The sequence below is a fragment of the Pipistrellus kuhlii genome, unplaced genomic scaffold (genome assembly GCF_014108245.1).
Source record: "Pipistrellus kuhlii isolate mPipKuh1 unplaced genomic scaffold, mPipKuh1.p scaffold_m20_p_34, whole genome shotgun sequence".
NCBI classification, from domain to species: Eukaryota; Metazoa; Chordata; class Mammalia; order Chiroptera; family Vespertilionidae; genus Pipistrellus; species Pipistrellus kuhlii.
The window spans coordinates 3,890,709-3,903,511 of NW_023425534.1; the positions used below are offsets into that span (position 1 = coordinate 3,890,709).

Sequence of the window (12,803 nt, forward strand, 5' to 3'; positions counted from 1 at the left end):
GATTTCAAAATAAAATAAATGTAAAATGTCTGCTTAGTAATTTTTCTATCTTGATAACATAAAAAAATGACCATGATTTGGATATACTGGGTCAAGTAAAATATATTGCTAATTTTAATTTTACCTGTCATTTAATTATTTTTTAAATGTGGCTATGGTAACTCTGACATCACACACACCTCTCACTTTATACTTCTCTTGGACAACACTTATCATGACTCTGACACGCACACAAGGAGATGCAAGCAAGAAGCCACCTGGGTGGCTCAGCGGTGGAGCAGTGACCTGTGAACCAGGAGGTCAGGGTTCGATTCCCGGTCAGGGCACAGGCCCGGGTTGCAGGCTCCATCCCCAGGGGGGGGGGGGTGCTGGAGGCAGCCGACCAATGATTCTCTCTCATCCTTGATGTTTCTATCTCTCTCTTTCCCTCCCCCTTTCTTTCCGAAATCAATAAAAATACATTTTTAAAAAGAATAGGAAAAAAGAAAAAGAATATACATTGTAGCATTGCTTTTGTAATACATAGAGTAGAAACAAACCTTGAGATTCATCAACAAGAGAAGAGGTAAATAAAATGTGGAAATACCACAAGTGTTAAAAAGAATGGACTAGAGCCACGTGTATCGGCATAGTTTTAAAGCAAGCAAACATATTAGGAGTTATTTGTGGATACATATTTTTTAAAATATATATTTTATTTTTTACAGAGAGGAAGGGAGAGGGATAGAGAGTTAGAAACATCGATGAGAGAGAATCATCAATCAGCTGCCTCTTGCTCCCCCCCCCCCCTCCCGGCTGCTGGGGATGTGCCTGCAACCAAGGTACATGCCCTTGACCGGAATCGAACCTGGGACCTTTTAGTCTGCAGGCTGACGCTCTATCCACTGAGCCACACCGGTTTGGGCCTTGTGGATACCTATTCGTATAATACCAGTCTGAAAACATCCATGGACGTTATTCATAAACAGGCAGAACGGCACCCTGGGGTGCTGGGGCCCTTGGAGACCTTGAGTCTGTGCCATTTTGTTCCTGGGGAGGGGGGTGACCGAGGGGGTTGGTAGGACTGAGGTGTTTGAACAGATTGTTTCATGGCCCAAAGCCGTTGTCAGCCACTCGGTGTGGTTTCCCGTGAGGAAGGCTCAGCGCTGTCGCCTTCGGTCCCTCCCCGTCCCGGGTGCCGGCCACGTGGCTCCTTGGCCAGGGGGTGGCCGGGCGGCTCTCCCGGGGGTGCCCCTGAGAAACGGGCTTGGAACTGGTCTGTTGGTGGTTGAACTTGGGCCACTGCTGAGGGATGTGGCCGAGGAGCCGCCCTGATGAGAGGTGGCTCGGCCCAGCCGGACCAGGGCCACCCAGGCAGGAGGAGGCCCGAGGGCGGCCAGCCTCGGGGGCCCAGCCTCCCTCCGGAGCCTCCTGTGGCCCAATCCCCGAACCCCGTTTCCCAGAGGGTCCCCGCGAAGGCCTTCCGTGCCGCCGGCCGCTCACCGGCTTCTCCCCTTCCCAGGACGCCCGGTGTCGGAGCAGTGAGAGCAGGATGCCCCCGGGGGTGGACTGCCCCATGGAATTCTGGGCCAACGAGGAGAACCAGAGCGTGGCGGTCGACTTCCTGCTGCCCACGGGGGTCTACCTGAACTTCCCCGTGTCCCGCAATGCCAGCCTCAGCACCATCAAGAAGGTACCGTCTAGGCCTCATTTATTTATTTCTTTATATCAACCCTCCCCCGAGGGTATCTTCCCATTGGTTTTTAGAGGGAGTGGGGGGGGACAGCGATGTTTCACATTGACTAGTTGCCTCCTGAACATGCCCTTCCTGGTGCCGGGATCCAGCGTGCAATTGAGGTACATGTCCTTGACCCGAATCGAACCCAGGACCCTTCAGTCCACTGAGGCAGACCAGCTGAGGCTTGCCCTTGAAACTCGTCCTTAGCGTTTGGAACTCAGGATGACAGACCCCCCACACTCACAAGCGTACTTTCTCAGGTGTGAGCCTCGGGCGGGAATTGTGAGTGCCCTCGGTGATGTGTAGGAATTGTTTAAACACCTGCAGTGAGAGCCTGCCTCGCATTCCTCACTCGGCTGCGCCTGCAGGTGCCTGTGAGCGCTCGGGCTGTGTGCCCACGCGGCCCGCCTCGCCCGGCCTGGCTGGTGGAGGGACCCGCTCCATCCAGGGCCACCGAGGGCTTTGCTGGTCTTTTGTCTTCAGGGCTGTCGTCCTAGTAACACATCCTCGGAAATCGTATTTTTGGTTTTTCGTTGAGTAATCTTCTGGGTAAATGACTGAGTCAGGAGATTAGACATCTGGATGGTATTTGGTAGTGACTGGCTTGTTCCGCTTACAGAGTGTGACATGCCACAGGGCAAGACCTTAGCTCAGGATTTTAAAAGCTACACTTGAGAGCAGAGCAGAAAAGGAGAGAAGCAATGGTGCCATGGACCAGCCTTGAGGGTTTTTTTTGTTTTTTGTTGTTGTTTTTAATCTTTTCTTCCTGGAAGATTTCTTTAAACATTAAGTTTCTTTTTTTTTTTCTATTTCAAAAGTAATATGGACCCATTGAGATAGAGGAACAAGAAAAAGTAGAAGGAAAGAATTATCTATGATCCAGTAGGAGGAACAAATTATCTGAGAAAACCACAGTTAACCCTTCCGCTGTTCGCTGCTTTCTCTTTTGTATACAGTACAGTGTTGTTTGTAGTCATAAATCCTGATTATGAACTCTCATATCCTTTTGTTTCAGAGCTAAAATGTCACATCTTTTTCATCTTGTTAACTTTAGGTCAACATTACTTTGAGGTTAATCTTTTCTGCTTTCAGAGCTGTACATGTATGTGCATTCACATGTCAGCGCTGTGAACATACCAAAACACGTGGGTCCCGGCAGTCTCACCTCACGCGATTATTCAGGCCACAGGCCGAGAGTGAACGTTCCGGGCTTTGCTGGCCAGTCATGCTGTCATTGCTGCAGCCCCAGCTCTGCCTTGTAAGGCCGGGGCACCCCAGACAATATGTAAATGAGGGGGCGTGGCTGCCTTCCAGTAACCTGGTGGTTTGCTGAGTCCTGATCTATATCATTCAGATGTTTATTATTTATTTTCGTTAATCCTCACCCAAGGATATGCTTCCCATTGGCTTTCAGAGAGCATAAGGAGAAAGTGGGAAGGAGGAGGGGGGGGAGGCAGATAGAGAGACGTCAGTTGGTTGCCTCCTGCACACGCCCGACCAAGGCCAGGGATCGAACCTTCAGCCCAGGTAGTGCCCTTGCCCGGGAATCGAACTTGTGACCCTTTGATGCGTGGGCCGATGTTCTACCCACTGAGCATACCTGCCAGGGCTCTGTGTTTATTGTCATTTCTATGAACCGGGTTTGATTACACCGGCTGACCCTCACTTTCTGTCTTTCCCTCACGGTGAGGCCTCTCGAGTGCTCTGCAGCCCAGGAACCCGGGGGTTCTGGGTCCCGCCCCCTGTGATCCCTCCGGGGTCATGGCCTTATTACCCGTCCCCCTGGGGCACAGCCAGGCTGGTCTCCCCTTTCCTCTTCCCCGGGACTCAGCGGTGAACACCTTTGCACTAAACCCTGGCTGTTAGAAGGCTCCCAGCAATCCCTGGCACACCTGCCCGGAGGCACACAGCCCACTGAGGGTCTCATGGCCCCGCAGTGCGTTACACTGTCCTGAACTGTTTGCCAGCATTTACAGTTCGGGGTGATGAGCCCCAGAAGGGTTAACTGGGGGTGCGGGGGTCACGTCCGGGAGATGTAAGAGCACTCAGCTCCAGATTCCAGAGCTCGCAGAGGAGGGGTGGCGGGCCTCCCGGTGACCGTCCAGGGTCTGGAGAGGGTGGCCGTCTTAGGGTCTTGCCGTTGTCTTTTTAATTTTATTTTAAAATATATTTTTATTGATTTCAGAGAGGAAAGGAGGGAGAGAGAGAGAAACATCAATGATGAGAGAGAATCATCGATTGGCTGCCTCCTGCACGCTCCCTACTGGGGATCGAACCGTGACCTCCTGGCTCACTGCTGGACGCTCAGCCCCTGCTGGTGCGGACGCCCAGGCTGAGCCCGCCTCCGCCCGGGGCCCGGCCGCGGCCGGTCGGAGGCTGCCCGCTGACCGGTGCCGGTGCCGTCCCCAGGTGCTGTGGCACCGAGCCCAGTATGAGCCGCTGTTCCACATGCTCAGCGACCCCGAGGCCTACGTGTTCACCTGCGTCAACCAGACGGCGGAGCAGCAGGAGCTGGAGGACGAGCAGCGGCGGCTGTGCGACATCCAGCCCTTCCTGCCGGTGCTGCGCCTGGTGGCCCGCGAGGGCGACCGCGTCAAGAAGCTCATCAACTCGCAGATCAGCCTCCTCATCGGCAAAGGTGCCCGGGCCCCGGGCCCCTGACCCCGACCTCTGACCCCGGCCCCGACCCCTGACCCTCTGACCCCGGCCCCGACCCCTGACCCTCTGACCCCGGCCCGACCCCTGACCCCCCCGCCCGCCCGCAGGCCTGCACGAGTTCGATTCCCTGCGGGACCCCGAGGTGAACGACTTCCGGGCGAAGATGCGGCAGCTGTGCGAGGAGGCGGCGGCGCGGCGGCAGCAGCTGGGCTGGGAGGCCTGGCTGCAGTACAGCTTCCCGCTGCAGCTGGAGCCCGCGGCGCGGGCCTGGGGCCCCGGCCTGCGCGCCCCCGGCCGGGCCCTCCTGGTCAACGTCAAGTTCGAGGGCAGCGAGGTGAGGGCTGGCCCCGGGCTGCTCCGGCCGCCGTGCCCCGGGGTGTGTCCCGTGAGGCGCCCCGGCCCCGCCGGCCCCCGATCCACCCTCTGCAGCAGCAGACCCTGGGGCACGGCCGTCCGACCAGACAGTGGCCAGCGGCCTTCGTCCTTGTCCGTCCCCTCACTCAGCACCCTTTCCTGGCCGCCGGCCCTGTGCCTCCATCGGAGCCCGCTCTGCGGAGCCCCGTGGGGGGAGGGCCCGGGCAGCCCCTCTGCGGAGCCCCATGGGGGGAGGGGGGAGGGCCCGGGGCAGCCCCTCTGCGGAGCCCCGGGGGGGGAGGGGGGGAGGGCCCGGGGCAGCCCCTCTGCGGAGCCCGTGGGGGGAGGAGGGGAGGGCCCGGGGCAGCCCCCTCTGCGGAGCCCCGGGGGAGGAGGGGGGAGGGCCCGGGGCAGCCCCTCTGCGGAGCCCGTGGGGGAGGGGAGGGAGGGCCCGGGGCAGCCCCCTCTGGCCCCGGGCCCGGGTCCCTCACAGGAGGAGGCTGATCCCCCCCCCCCCCGCTCCCCCCAGGAGAGCTTCACCTTCCAGGTGTCCACCAAGGACCTGCCGCTGGCGCTGATGGCCTGCGCCCTGCGCAAGAAGGCCACCGTGTTCCGGCAGCCGCTGGTGGAGCAGCCCGAGGACTACACGCTGCAGGTGAACGGGAAGCAGGAGTTCCTGTACGGCAGCTACCCGCTCTGCCAGTTCCAGGTGAGCAGCCGCGCCAGGGGAGGCCGGGCGGAGGCCGGGGGAGAGGCCGGGCGGAGGCCGGGGGAGAGGCCGGGGGGGAGGCCGGGCGGAGGCCGGGCGGAGGCCGGGGGAGAGGCCGGGGGGGAGGCCGGGGGAGAGGCCGGGGCGGAGGACGGGGGAGAGGCCGGGGCGGAGGCCGAGCAGAGGCCGGGCGGAGGACGGGGGAGAGGCCGGGGGAGAGGCCGGGGCGGAGGCTGGGGCAGAGGACGGGGGAGGCCGGGGCGGAGGATGGGGGAGAGGCCGGGGGAGGCCGGGGCGGAGGCCGGGGGAGAGGCCGGGGCGGAGGCCGGGGGAGAGGCCGGGGCGGAGGACGGGGCGGAGGCCGGGGGAGAGGCCGGGGGAGGCCGGGGCGGAGGCCGGGGGAGAGGCCGGGGTGGAGGACGGGGCGGAGGACGGGGGAGAGGCCGGGGCGGAGGACGGGGCGGAGGCCGGGGCGGAGGACGGGGGGAGAGGCCGGGCGGAGGACGGGGGAGAGGCCGAGCAGAAGCCGGGGCGGAGGACAGGGGAGAGGCCGGGGCGGAGGACAGGGGAGAGGCCGGGGCGGAGGACAGGGGAGAGGCCGGGGCGGAGGACAGGGGAAAGGCCGGGGCGGAGGACAGGGGAGAGGCCGGGGCGGAGGCCGGGGCGGAGGACAGGGGAGAGGCCGGGGCGGAGGCCGGGGGGAGAGGCCGGGCGGAGGATGGGGTGGAGGACGGGGGAGAGGCCGGGGCGGAGGACGGGGGAGAGGCCGGGGCGGAGGACGGGGGAGAGGACGGGGGAGAGGCTGGGGCGGAGGATGGGGGAGAGGCCGGGGCGGAGGATGGGGGAGAGGCCGGGGCGGAGGCCGGGGCGGAGGCCGGGGGAGAGGCCGGGGCGGAGGCCGGGGGAGAGGCCGGGGAGAGAGGCCGGGGCAGAGGACAGGGCAGAGGCCGGGGGAGGTGGGAGAGCTGGTTCTTGGGCCCCTTTTGAGCCTGATGAGCCAGGCCTTTGGGGGTCACTGCGAGAGTGTCCCCTTGCTGGGCTGACCTCCCTGTGAACATGGAAGGCTCTGTGTTGGGAGGTGGGCGGGCGCAGGGACAGCCTGGGTAGAGGCTGGGAGGCTGGGATGGGCAGTGGTTGGCGTGAGAAGGTCCCGGCAGCCAGCTGTCTAGGGGGAATGGCTGAACGGCTCACCGGCCGCTCACTGCCCGTCCCGTCTCAGTACATCTGCAGCTGCCTGCACAGCGGGCTGACCCCCCACCTGACCATGGTCCACTCCTCCTCCATCCTTGCCATGCGGGACGAGCAGAGCAACCCTGCCCCCCAGGTCCAGAAATCGCGCACCAAGCCGCCCCCCATCCCCATGAAGAAGGTGAGCTGGCCCCCACGTGCTCCCCCCCCCACCCAGGGTGTCCAGCCCCCGCCTGGCGGGCAGCACCCGGCTGGCAGAGGCCAGTGCTGAGTGGGGCTTTGAGCCTGGCAGCCGACGCGGCCCTGAGCCTCCGGGCCGGGCCCGGGGCCTCCTCCTGCTCCCCTGCTTCCTGCCGGGAGGCAGCGCCGTGCCTGCCGAGCCGCCCACACGGCGGGGCTTCTGGTAAAAGGATGGAGGCGGGATAGGTGCCTGGGCCTCACCACAGCCCTGCATCCCGGGCCTGGCCCTCCTGAGGCTCCTCTTCCTGCAGCCCTCGTCCCTGTCCCTGTGGGCCCTGGAGCGGCCCTTCTGCGTGGAGCTGATCCAGGGCAGCAAAGTGAACGCCGACGAGCGGATGAAGGTAGGGGCTCCGGCCGGGCGGGGGGGGGGGGGGGGGGGGCGCGGGGATCGGTGTTTTTTGCACAAACAAGGTGGCTGTGGCTGGGGGGGGCGGCGGAGGAAGGGGGGTCACATGAAAGCCACCTGACCACATTACCCAGCATCCCGGCCTGGCTGGCTGCGAGCTGCTTCAAAACAGGAAGGGGGGCGGGGGCAGGCCGTGGCCAGGCCGATTCGGAGAAACGGGGCCCGGGGAGTTCTGGGTACTGATCTGGGGGAGGCTGTGGGGCCGGCCCAGCCGGGACATGGAAACCGCACGCAGCTGGGGGGCCAGCAGGCACTGGAAGGGGAGCCGCTCCAATGGGCTGGGCCTTTTGGGGTTCCCTGGGGGTGGGGGGGCGGGTGTACAACGCCTGCCCAGACCCCTGGGGCCAGGCCCACACCTCAGCTCCCCAGTCCTCGTCCTGGGACAGCCTCGTCCTCGGACAGCCTGCTCCTGCAGGTGTTATTGTCCCATTTGCAAACTGTGAAACCTGGGTCCCAGAGGGTGGGTCTCTTTGGGGAGCACTTTTTGGGGGGATTTCATAAGCAGGCAGGTCTGGGTCCCCCTGGCAGAATCCTGGAGGTTGGATGCAGGCAGCTTTCTGCCCCAGCAGAGCTGGAGGGGGCAGGCCTTCTCCAGCCTCAGGGGCTCCTTCCCCGCCACAGGGTCTCCTTCCCCAGCCTCAGGGGCTCCATCCCCGCCACAGGGTCTCCTTCCCCAGCCTCAGGGGCTCCTTCCCCAGCCACAGGGGCTCCTTCCCCAGCCTCAGGGGCTCCTTCCCCAGCCTCAGGGGCTCCTTCCCCAGCCTCAGGGGCTCCTTCCCCAGCCACAGGGTCTCCTTCCCCAGCCACAGGGTCTCCATCCCCAGCCACAGGGTCTCCTTCCCCAGCCTCAGGGGCTCCTTCCCCAGCCACAGGGTCTCCTTCCCCAGCCACAGGGTCTCCTTCCCCAGCCACAGGGTCTCCTTCCCCAGCCTCAGGGTCTCCTTCCCCAGCCACAGGGTCTCCTTCCCCAGCCACAGGGTCTCCTTCCCCAGCCTCAGGGGCTCCATCCCCACCCACAGGGTCTCCTTCCCCAGCCTCAGGGGCTCCTTCCCCAGCCACAGGGTCTCCTTCCCCAGCCACAGGGTCTCCATCCCCAGCCTCAGGGGCTCCTTCCCCGCCACAGGGTCTCCATCCCCAGCCTCAGGGGCTCCATCCCCAGCCACAGGGTCTCCTTCCCCAGCCACAGGGTCTCCTTCCCCAGCCTCAGGGGCTCCTTCCCCAGCCTCAGGGGCTCCATCCCCGCCACAGGGTCTCCTTCCCCAGCCTCAGGGGCTCCATCCCCAGCCTCAGGGGCTCCATCCCCAGCCTCAGGGGCTCCTTCCCCGCCACAGGGTCTCCATCCCCAGCCTCAGGGGCTCCATCCCCAGCCACAGGGTCTCCATCCCCAGCCTCAGGGGCTCCTTCCACGCCACAGGGTCTCCTTCCCCAGCCTCAGGGGCTCCATCCCCAGCCACAGGGTCTCCTTCCCCAGCCTCAGGGGCTCCTTCCCCAGCCTCAGGGGCTCCTTCCCCAGCCACAGGGTCTCCTTCCCCAGCCACAGGGGCTCCTTCCCCAGCCTCAGGGGCTCCATCCCCAGCCTCAGGGGCTCCTTCCCCAGCCTCAGGGGCTCCTGGGACTTAGCCAGGAGGGAGCCCTCAGGGTTAGAGCTCAAAGGTCCCTGAGTTCCGGAGGCCAGAGCAGGCAGCATGACCTGGGGTCCCACTGTCACGGGAGCCGATGACCGTCCCCCATGCACAGCCCACGGCCCCTTCCCTTCCCCCCGTCCTCGTCTCCTCCCCCGTGGGACGCGGGTTCAGAGCCTGTGGAAGGAGGACCTCTGGGGGAGGCTCTGGCTTAGGCGGGGGCAGAGCCGGGCAGGGAGGGGGCCGGCCTCTGCCAGCTGCCCCGTGCCCCGCCCCTCTCCCCCCCCAGCTGGTGGTGCAGGCCGGGCTCTTCCACGGCAACGAGACGCTGTGCAAGACGGTGTCCAGCTCGGAGGTGAGCGTGTGCTCGGAGCCCGTGTGGAAGCAGCGCCTGGAGTTCGACATCCACGTGTGCGACCTGCCGCGCATGGCCCGGCTGTGCTTCGCGCTCTACGCCGTCATCGAGAAGGCCAAGAAGGCGCGCTCCACCAAGAAGAAGGCCAAGAAGGCGGTGCGTGCGGCGGGCGGGCGGCCTCCGAGCCGCACCCCCTGCGGCCGTCCAGACCCGTGGCCTGGGGCCACTCAGCCTGGGGCCGCCTCCCAGCCTCCCACCCTGGGGACCAGCCTCCCACCCTGGGGCTGCCTCCCAGCCTCCCACCCTGGGGACCAGCCTCCCACCCTGGGGGCCGCCTCCCAGCCTCCCACCCTGGGGACCAGCCTCCCACCCTGGGGGCCGCCTCCCAGCCTCCCACCCAGGGGACCGCCTCCCAGCCTCCCACCCTGGGGCCGCCTCCCAGCCTCCCACCCTGGGGGCTGCCTCCCAGCCTCCCACCCAGGGGACCGCCTCCCAGCCTCCCACCCTGGGGGCCGCCTCCCAGCCTCCCACCCTGGGGGCCGCCTCCCAGCCTCACCCAGGGGACCGCCTCCCAGCCTCCCACCCAGGGGACCGCCTCCCAGCCTCCCACCCTGGGGCCGCCTCCCAGCCTCCCACCCTGGGGGCTGCCTCCCAGCCTCCCACCCTGGGGGCCGCCTCCCAGCCTCCCACCCTGGGGGCCGCCTCCCAGCCTCACCCAGGGGACCGCCTCCCAGCCTCCCCCCCAGGGGGCCGCCTCCCAGCCTCACCCTGGGGGCCGCCTCCCAGCCTCCCACCCTGGGGGCCGCCTCCCAGCCTCCCACCCTGGGGACCCACCTCCCAGCCTCCCACTCTGCCAGGGCCCCGCCTGAGGGTCTGGGTCCCGGGCTTGCTAACAGGGTGACCCAGACATATCGACTGGGCCTCTGGTCCCTCGGGAACGGGGGCCCTGCCCGGGAGGGAGGACACTGCTGCAGGGAGCGGCCTCTGAGTGACGGCCCCAGGAGGTGGCTGGCCGCTGAGCCGTGCTGACTCCCGCCGCCGAGCGGGCCGCTTTCTGGGGCTGCCGCGGTGTGGTTAGGGTTCCTCCGGCAGCTGGGAGTGGGGGGCGGAGGGAGCCCCGAGGGGATCTGAGGCAGGGAGCTGGCCAGAGCCCGGGCCTGAGCCACCCCCCCGACCCCCCCCCCGCAGGACTGCCCCATCGCCTGGGCCAACCTCACCCTCTTCGACTACAAGGACCAGCTGAAGACGGGCGAGCGCTGCCTCTACATGTGGCCCTCCGTCCCAGGTGGCCGGCGGCCGGCCGGGAGGCGGGGCGGGGTGGCCCCAGTGGGCTGTTCCGTGTAACTCCTCCCGTTCCCGTGTCCAGACGAGAAAGGGGAGCTGCTGAACCCCACGGGAACCGTGTGCAACAACCCCAACACCGAGAGCGCCGCCGCCCTGGTCATCTGTCTCCCCGAGGTGGCGCCCCACCCCGTGTACTACCCCGCCCTGGACAAGGTCAGTCCGAGCGCCCTGCGCAGGCTGGGGCTGCCAGTGACACCCCTGCTGCCCCTGGGACCCCCGGGCATGGCCCTGCGCCCGAGAGTGGTTCTCCAGGGACTCCTCTGCCCCCAGGGGATAGCCAGACATTCTTTCTTTAAAGTATCTTTATTGATTTCAGAGAGGAAGGCAGAGGGAGAGAGAGAAACGTCAGTGGTGAGAGGAACCATTGATCAGCTGCCTCCTGCACCACCACCCCACTCGCCCCCCTTGCCCTGCCCTGGGGATTGAGCCTGCAACCCGGGCATGTGCGCTTGACCGGAATCGAATCCAGGGCCCCACAGACGTTCCCGGTTGTCACCACCAGGGGGGGGGGGCTCCTGGCTTCCAGTGGCTGGAGGCCAGGGATGCTGCCCACCTCCCTCCAGCGCTCAGGACAGGCCCCCCGCTGAGGGCCGCTGGCCCAGGGTCAGCAGTGCAGTCACACACACACCCCCCCTGGGGCCCTGCGGGCCAGCCGGCCCGGGCACCGCTGAGAGCCGGCCCCGGGCACCGCTGAGAGCCGGCCCCGGGCACCGCTGAGAGCCGGCCCCGGGCACCGCTGAGAGCCGGCCCGGGGCACTGCTGAGAGCCGCCCATCGTTGCAGATCCTGGAGCTGGGGCGGCACGGGGAGCACGGGCGCGCCACGGAGGAGGAGGTGAGGGGGCGGCGGGCGAGGGTGTGGGTGCGGGGGTGCGGGCGCAGGGTGGCGGCGGGCGAGGGTGTGGGTGCGGGGTGCGGGCGCAGGGTGGCGGCGGGCAGTGGGCGGGGTGCGAGCGCCGGGTGGCGGCGGGCGAGGGTGTGGGTGCGGGGTGCGGGCGCTGGGTGGCGGCGGGCGGTGGGCGGGGTGCGGGCGCAGGGTGGAGGCGGGCGAGGGTGTGGGTGGGGGTGTGGGCGCAGGGTGGCGGCGGGCGGTGCCGGGGTGCGGGGCCGCGGGCGGCGGGGGCTCGGCCAGCTCAGCCCCTGCGCCCCCAGCAGCTGCAGCTGCGGGAGATCCTGGAGCGGCGCGGGGCGGGGGAGCTGTACGAGCACGAGAAGGACCTGGTGTGGAAGCTGCGGCATGAGGTGCAGGAGCGCTTCCCCGAGGCGCTGGCCCGGCTGCTGCTGGTCACCAAGTGGAACAAGCACGAGGACGTGGCCCAGGTGGGCGCGGGGCGGCCGGGGGGGGGGGCGGCCCGAGAGGCACCCCCTGACTGCCGGCCCCCCCAGATGCTCTACCTGCTGTGCTCCTGGCCGGAGCTGCCCGTGCTGAGCGCCCTGGAGCTGCTGGACTCCAGCTTCCCCGACCGCCACGTGGGCTCCTTCGCCATCAAGTCCCTGCGGAAGCTGACGTGAGCCCGGGTCCCGGCTCCCCCGGGGGCGGGGACCGGCCCTCCCAGGCCTGCAGACCCCCGGCCCCCGGCCCCCAGCCACGAAGCTCAGGCCCAGCGCCTCCCGCAGGGACGACGAGCTGTTCCAGTACCTGCTGCAGCTGGTGCAGGTGCTCAAGTACGAGTCCTACCTGGACTGCGAGCTGACCAAGTTCCTGCTGGACCGGGCGCTGGCCAACCGCAAGATCGGCCACTTCCTCTTCTGGCACCTCCGGTAGCTGGAGGGCCGGGGGCGGGGGGCTCCCGCCTGCTGGCCTCACAGCCCGGGGCCTGGGTGTCCTGGGGCTGGGAGGGCTGGGGGTCCTGGGGCTGGGGTGGCTGAGTGTCCCTATGGGCTGGGTGTCCCTATGGGCTGGGAGGGCTGAGTGTCCTGGGGCTGGTGGGGCTGGGGGTCCTGGGGCTGGGAGGGCTGGGTGTCCCTCTGGGCTGGGAGGGCTGGGTGTCCTGGGGGGCCTGGGGCTGGGGGGGCTGGGGGTCCTGGGAGCCTGGGGCTGGGGGGCCTGGGGCTGGGGGGCTGGGTGCCCTGCCCGGGAGGCTCAGCTCCTTCTGCCCCAGCAGCTCCGAGATGCACGTGCCCTCTGTGTCCCTGCGCTTCGGCCTCATCATGGAGGCGTACTGCCGGGGCAGCACCCACCACATGAAGGTGCTGATGAAGCAGGTGAGGC

General features: G+C 66.6%; 1 protein-coding gene across 7 annotated transcripts in view; it reads left to right on the forward strand.

The window, feature by feature from the left end:
- PIK3CD (phosphatidylinositol-4,5-bisphosphate 3-kinase catalytic subunit delta) overlaps positions 1 to 12,803 on the forward strand; it is a 31,183-nt gene that overhangs the window by 14,462 nt on the left and 3,918 nt on the right. For 4 of the 7 annotated variants that reach the window (XM_045570600.1, XM_045570597.1, XM_045570599.1 and 1 more), the window contains exons 3-15: positions 1,502 to 1,672; positions 4,127 to 4,355; positions 4,483 to 4,709; positions 5,259 to 5,438; positions 6,658 to 6,807; positions 7,118 to 7,207; positions 9,184 to 9,405; positions 10,438 to 10,534; positions 10,616 to 10,746; positions 11,376 to 11,426; positions 11,744 to 12,099; positions 12,209 to 12,352; positions 12,697 to 12,796. In XM_045570600.1, the coding sequence (XP_045426556.1) occupies positions 1,532 to 1,672; positions 4,127 to 4,355; positions 4,483 to 4,709; positions 5,259 to 5,438; positions 6,658 to 6,807; positions 7,118 to 7,207; positions 9,184 to 9,405; positions 10,438 to 10,534; positions 10,616 to 10,746; positions 11,376 to 11,426; positions 11,744 to 12,099; positions 12,209 to 12,352; positions 12,697 to 12,796 (2,118 nt within the window). In that variant the 5' untranslated portion in view covers positions 1,502 to 1,531. The remainder of the gene's footprint in view (positions 1 to 1,501; positions 1,673 to 4,126; positions 4,356 to 4,482; positions 4,710 to 5,258; positions 5,439 to 6,657; positions 6,808 to 7,117; positions 7,208 to 9,183; positions 9,406 to 10,437; positions 10,535 to 10,615; positions 10,747 to 11,375; positions 11,427 to 11,743; positions 12,100 to 12,208; positions 12,353 to 12,696; positions 12,797 to 12,803) is intronic. The other 3 variants (XM_036460916.2, XM_036460915.2, XM_036460913.2) reach the window with 3 other exon arrangements.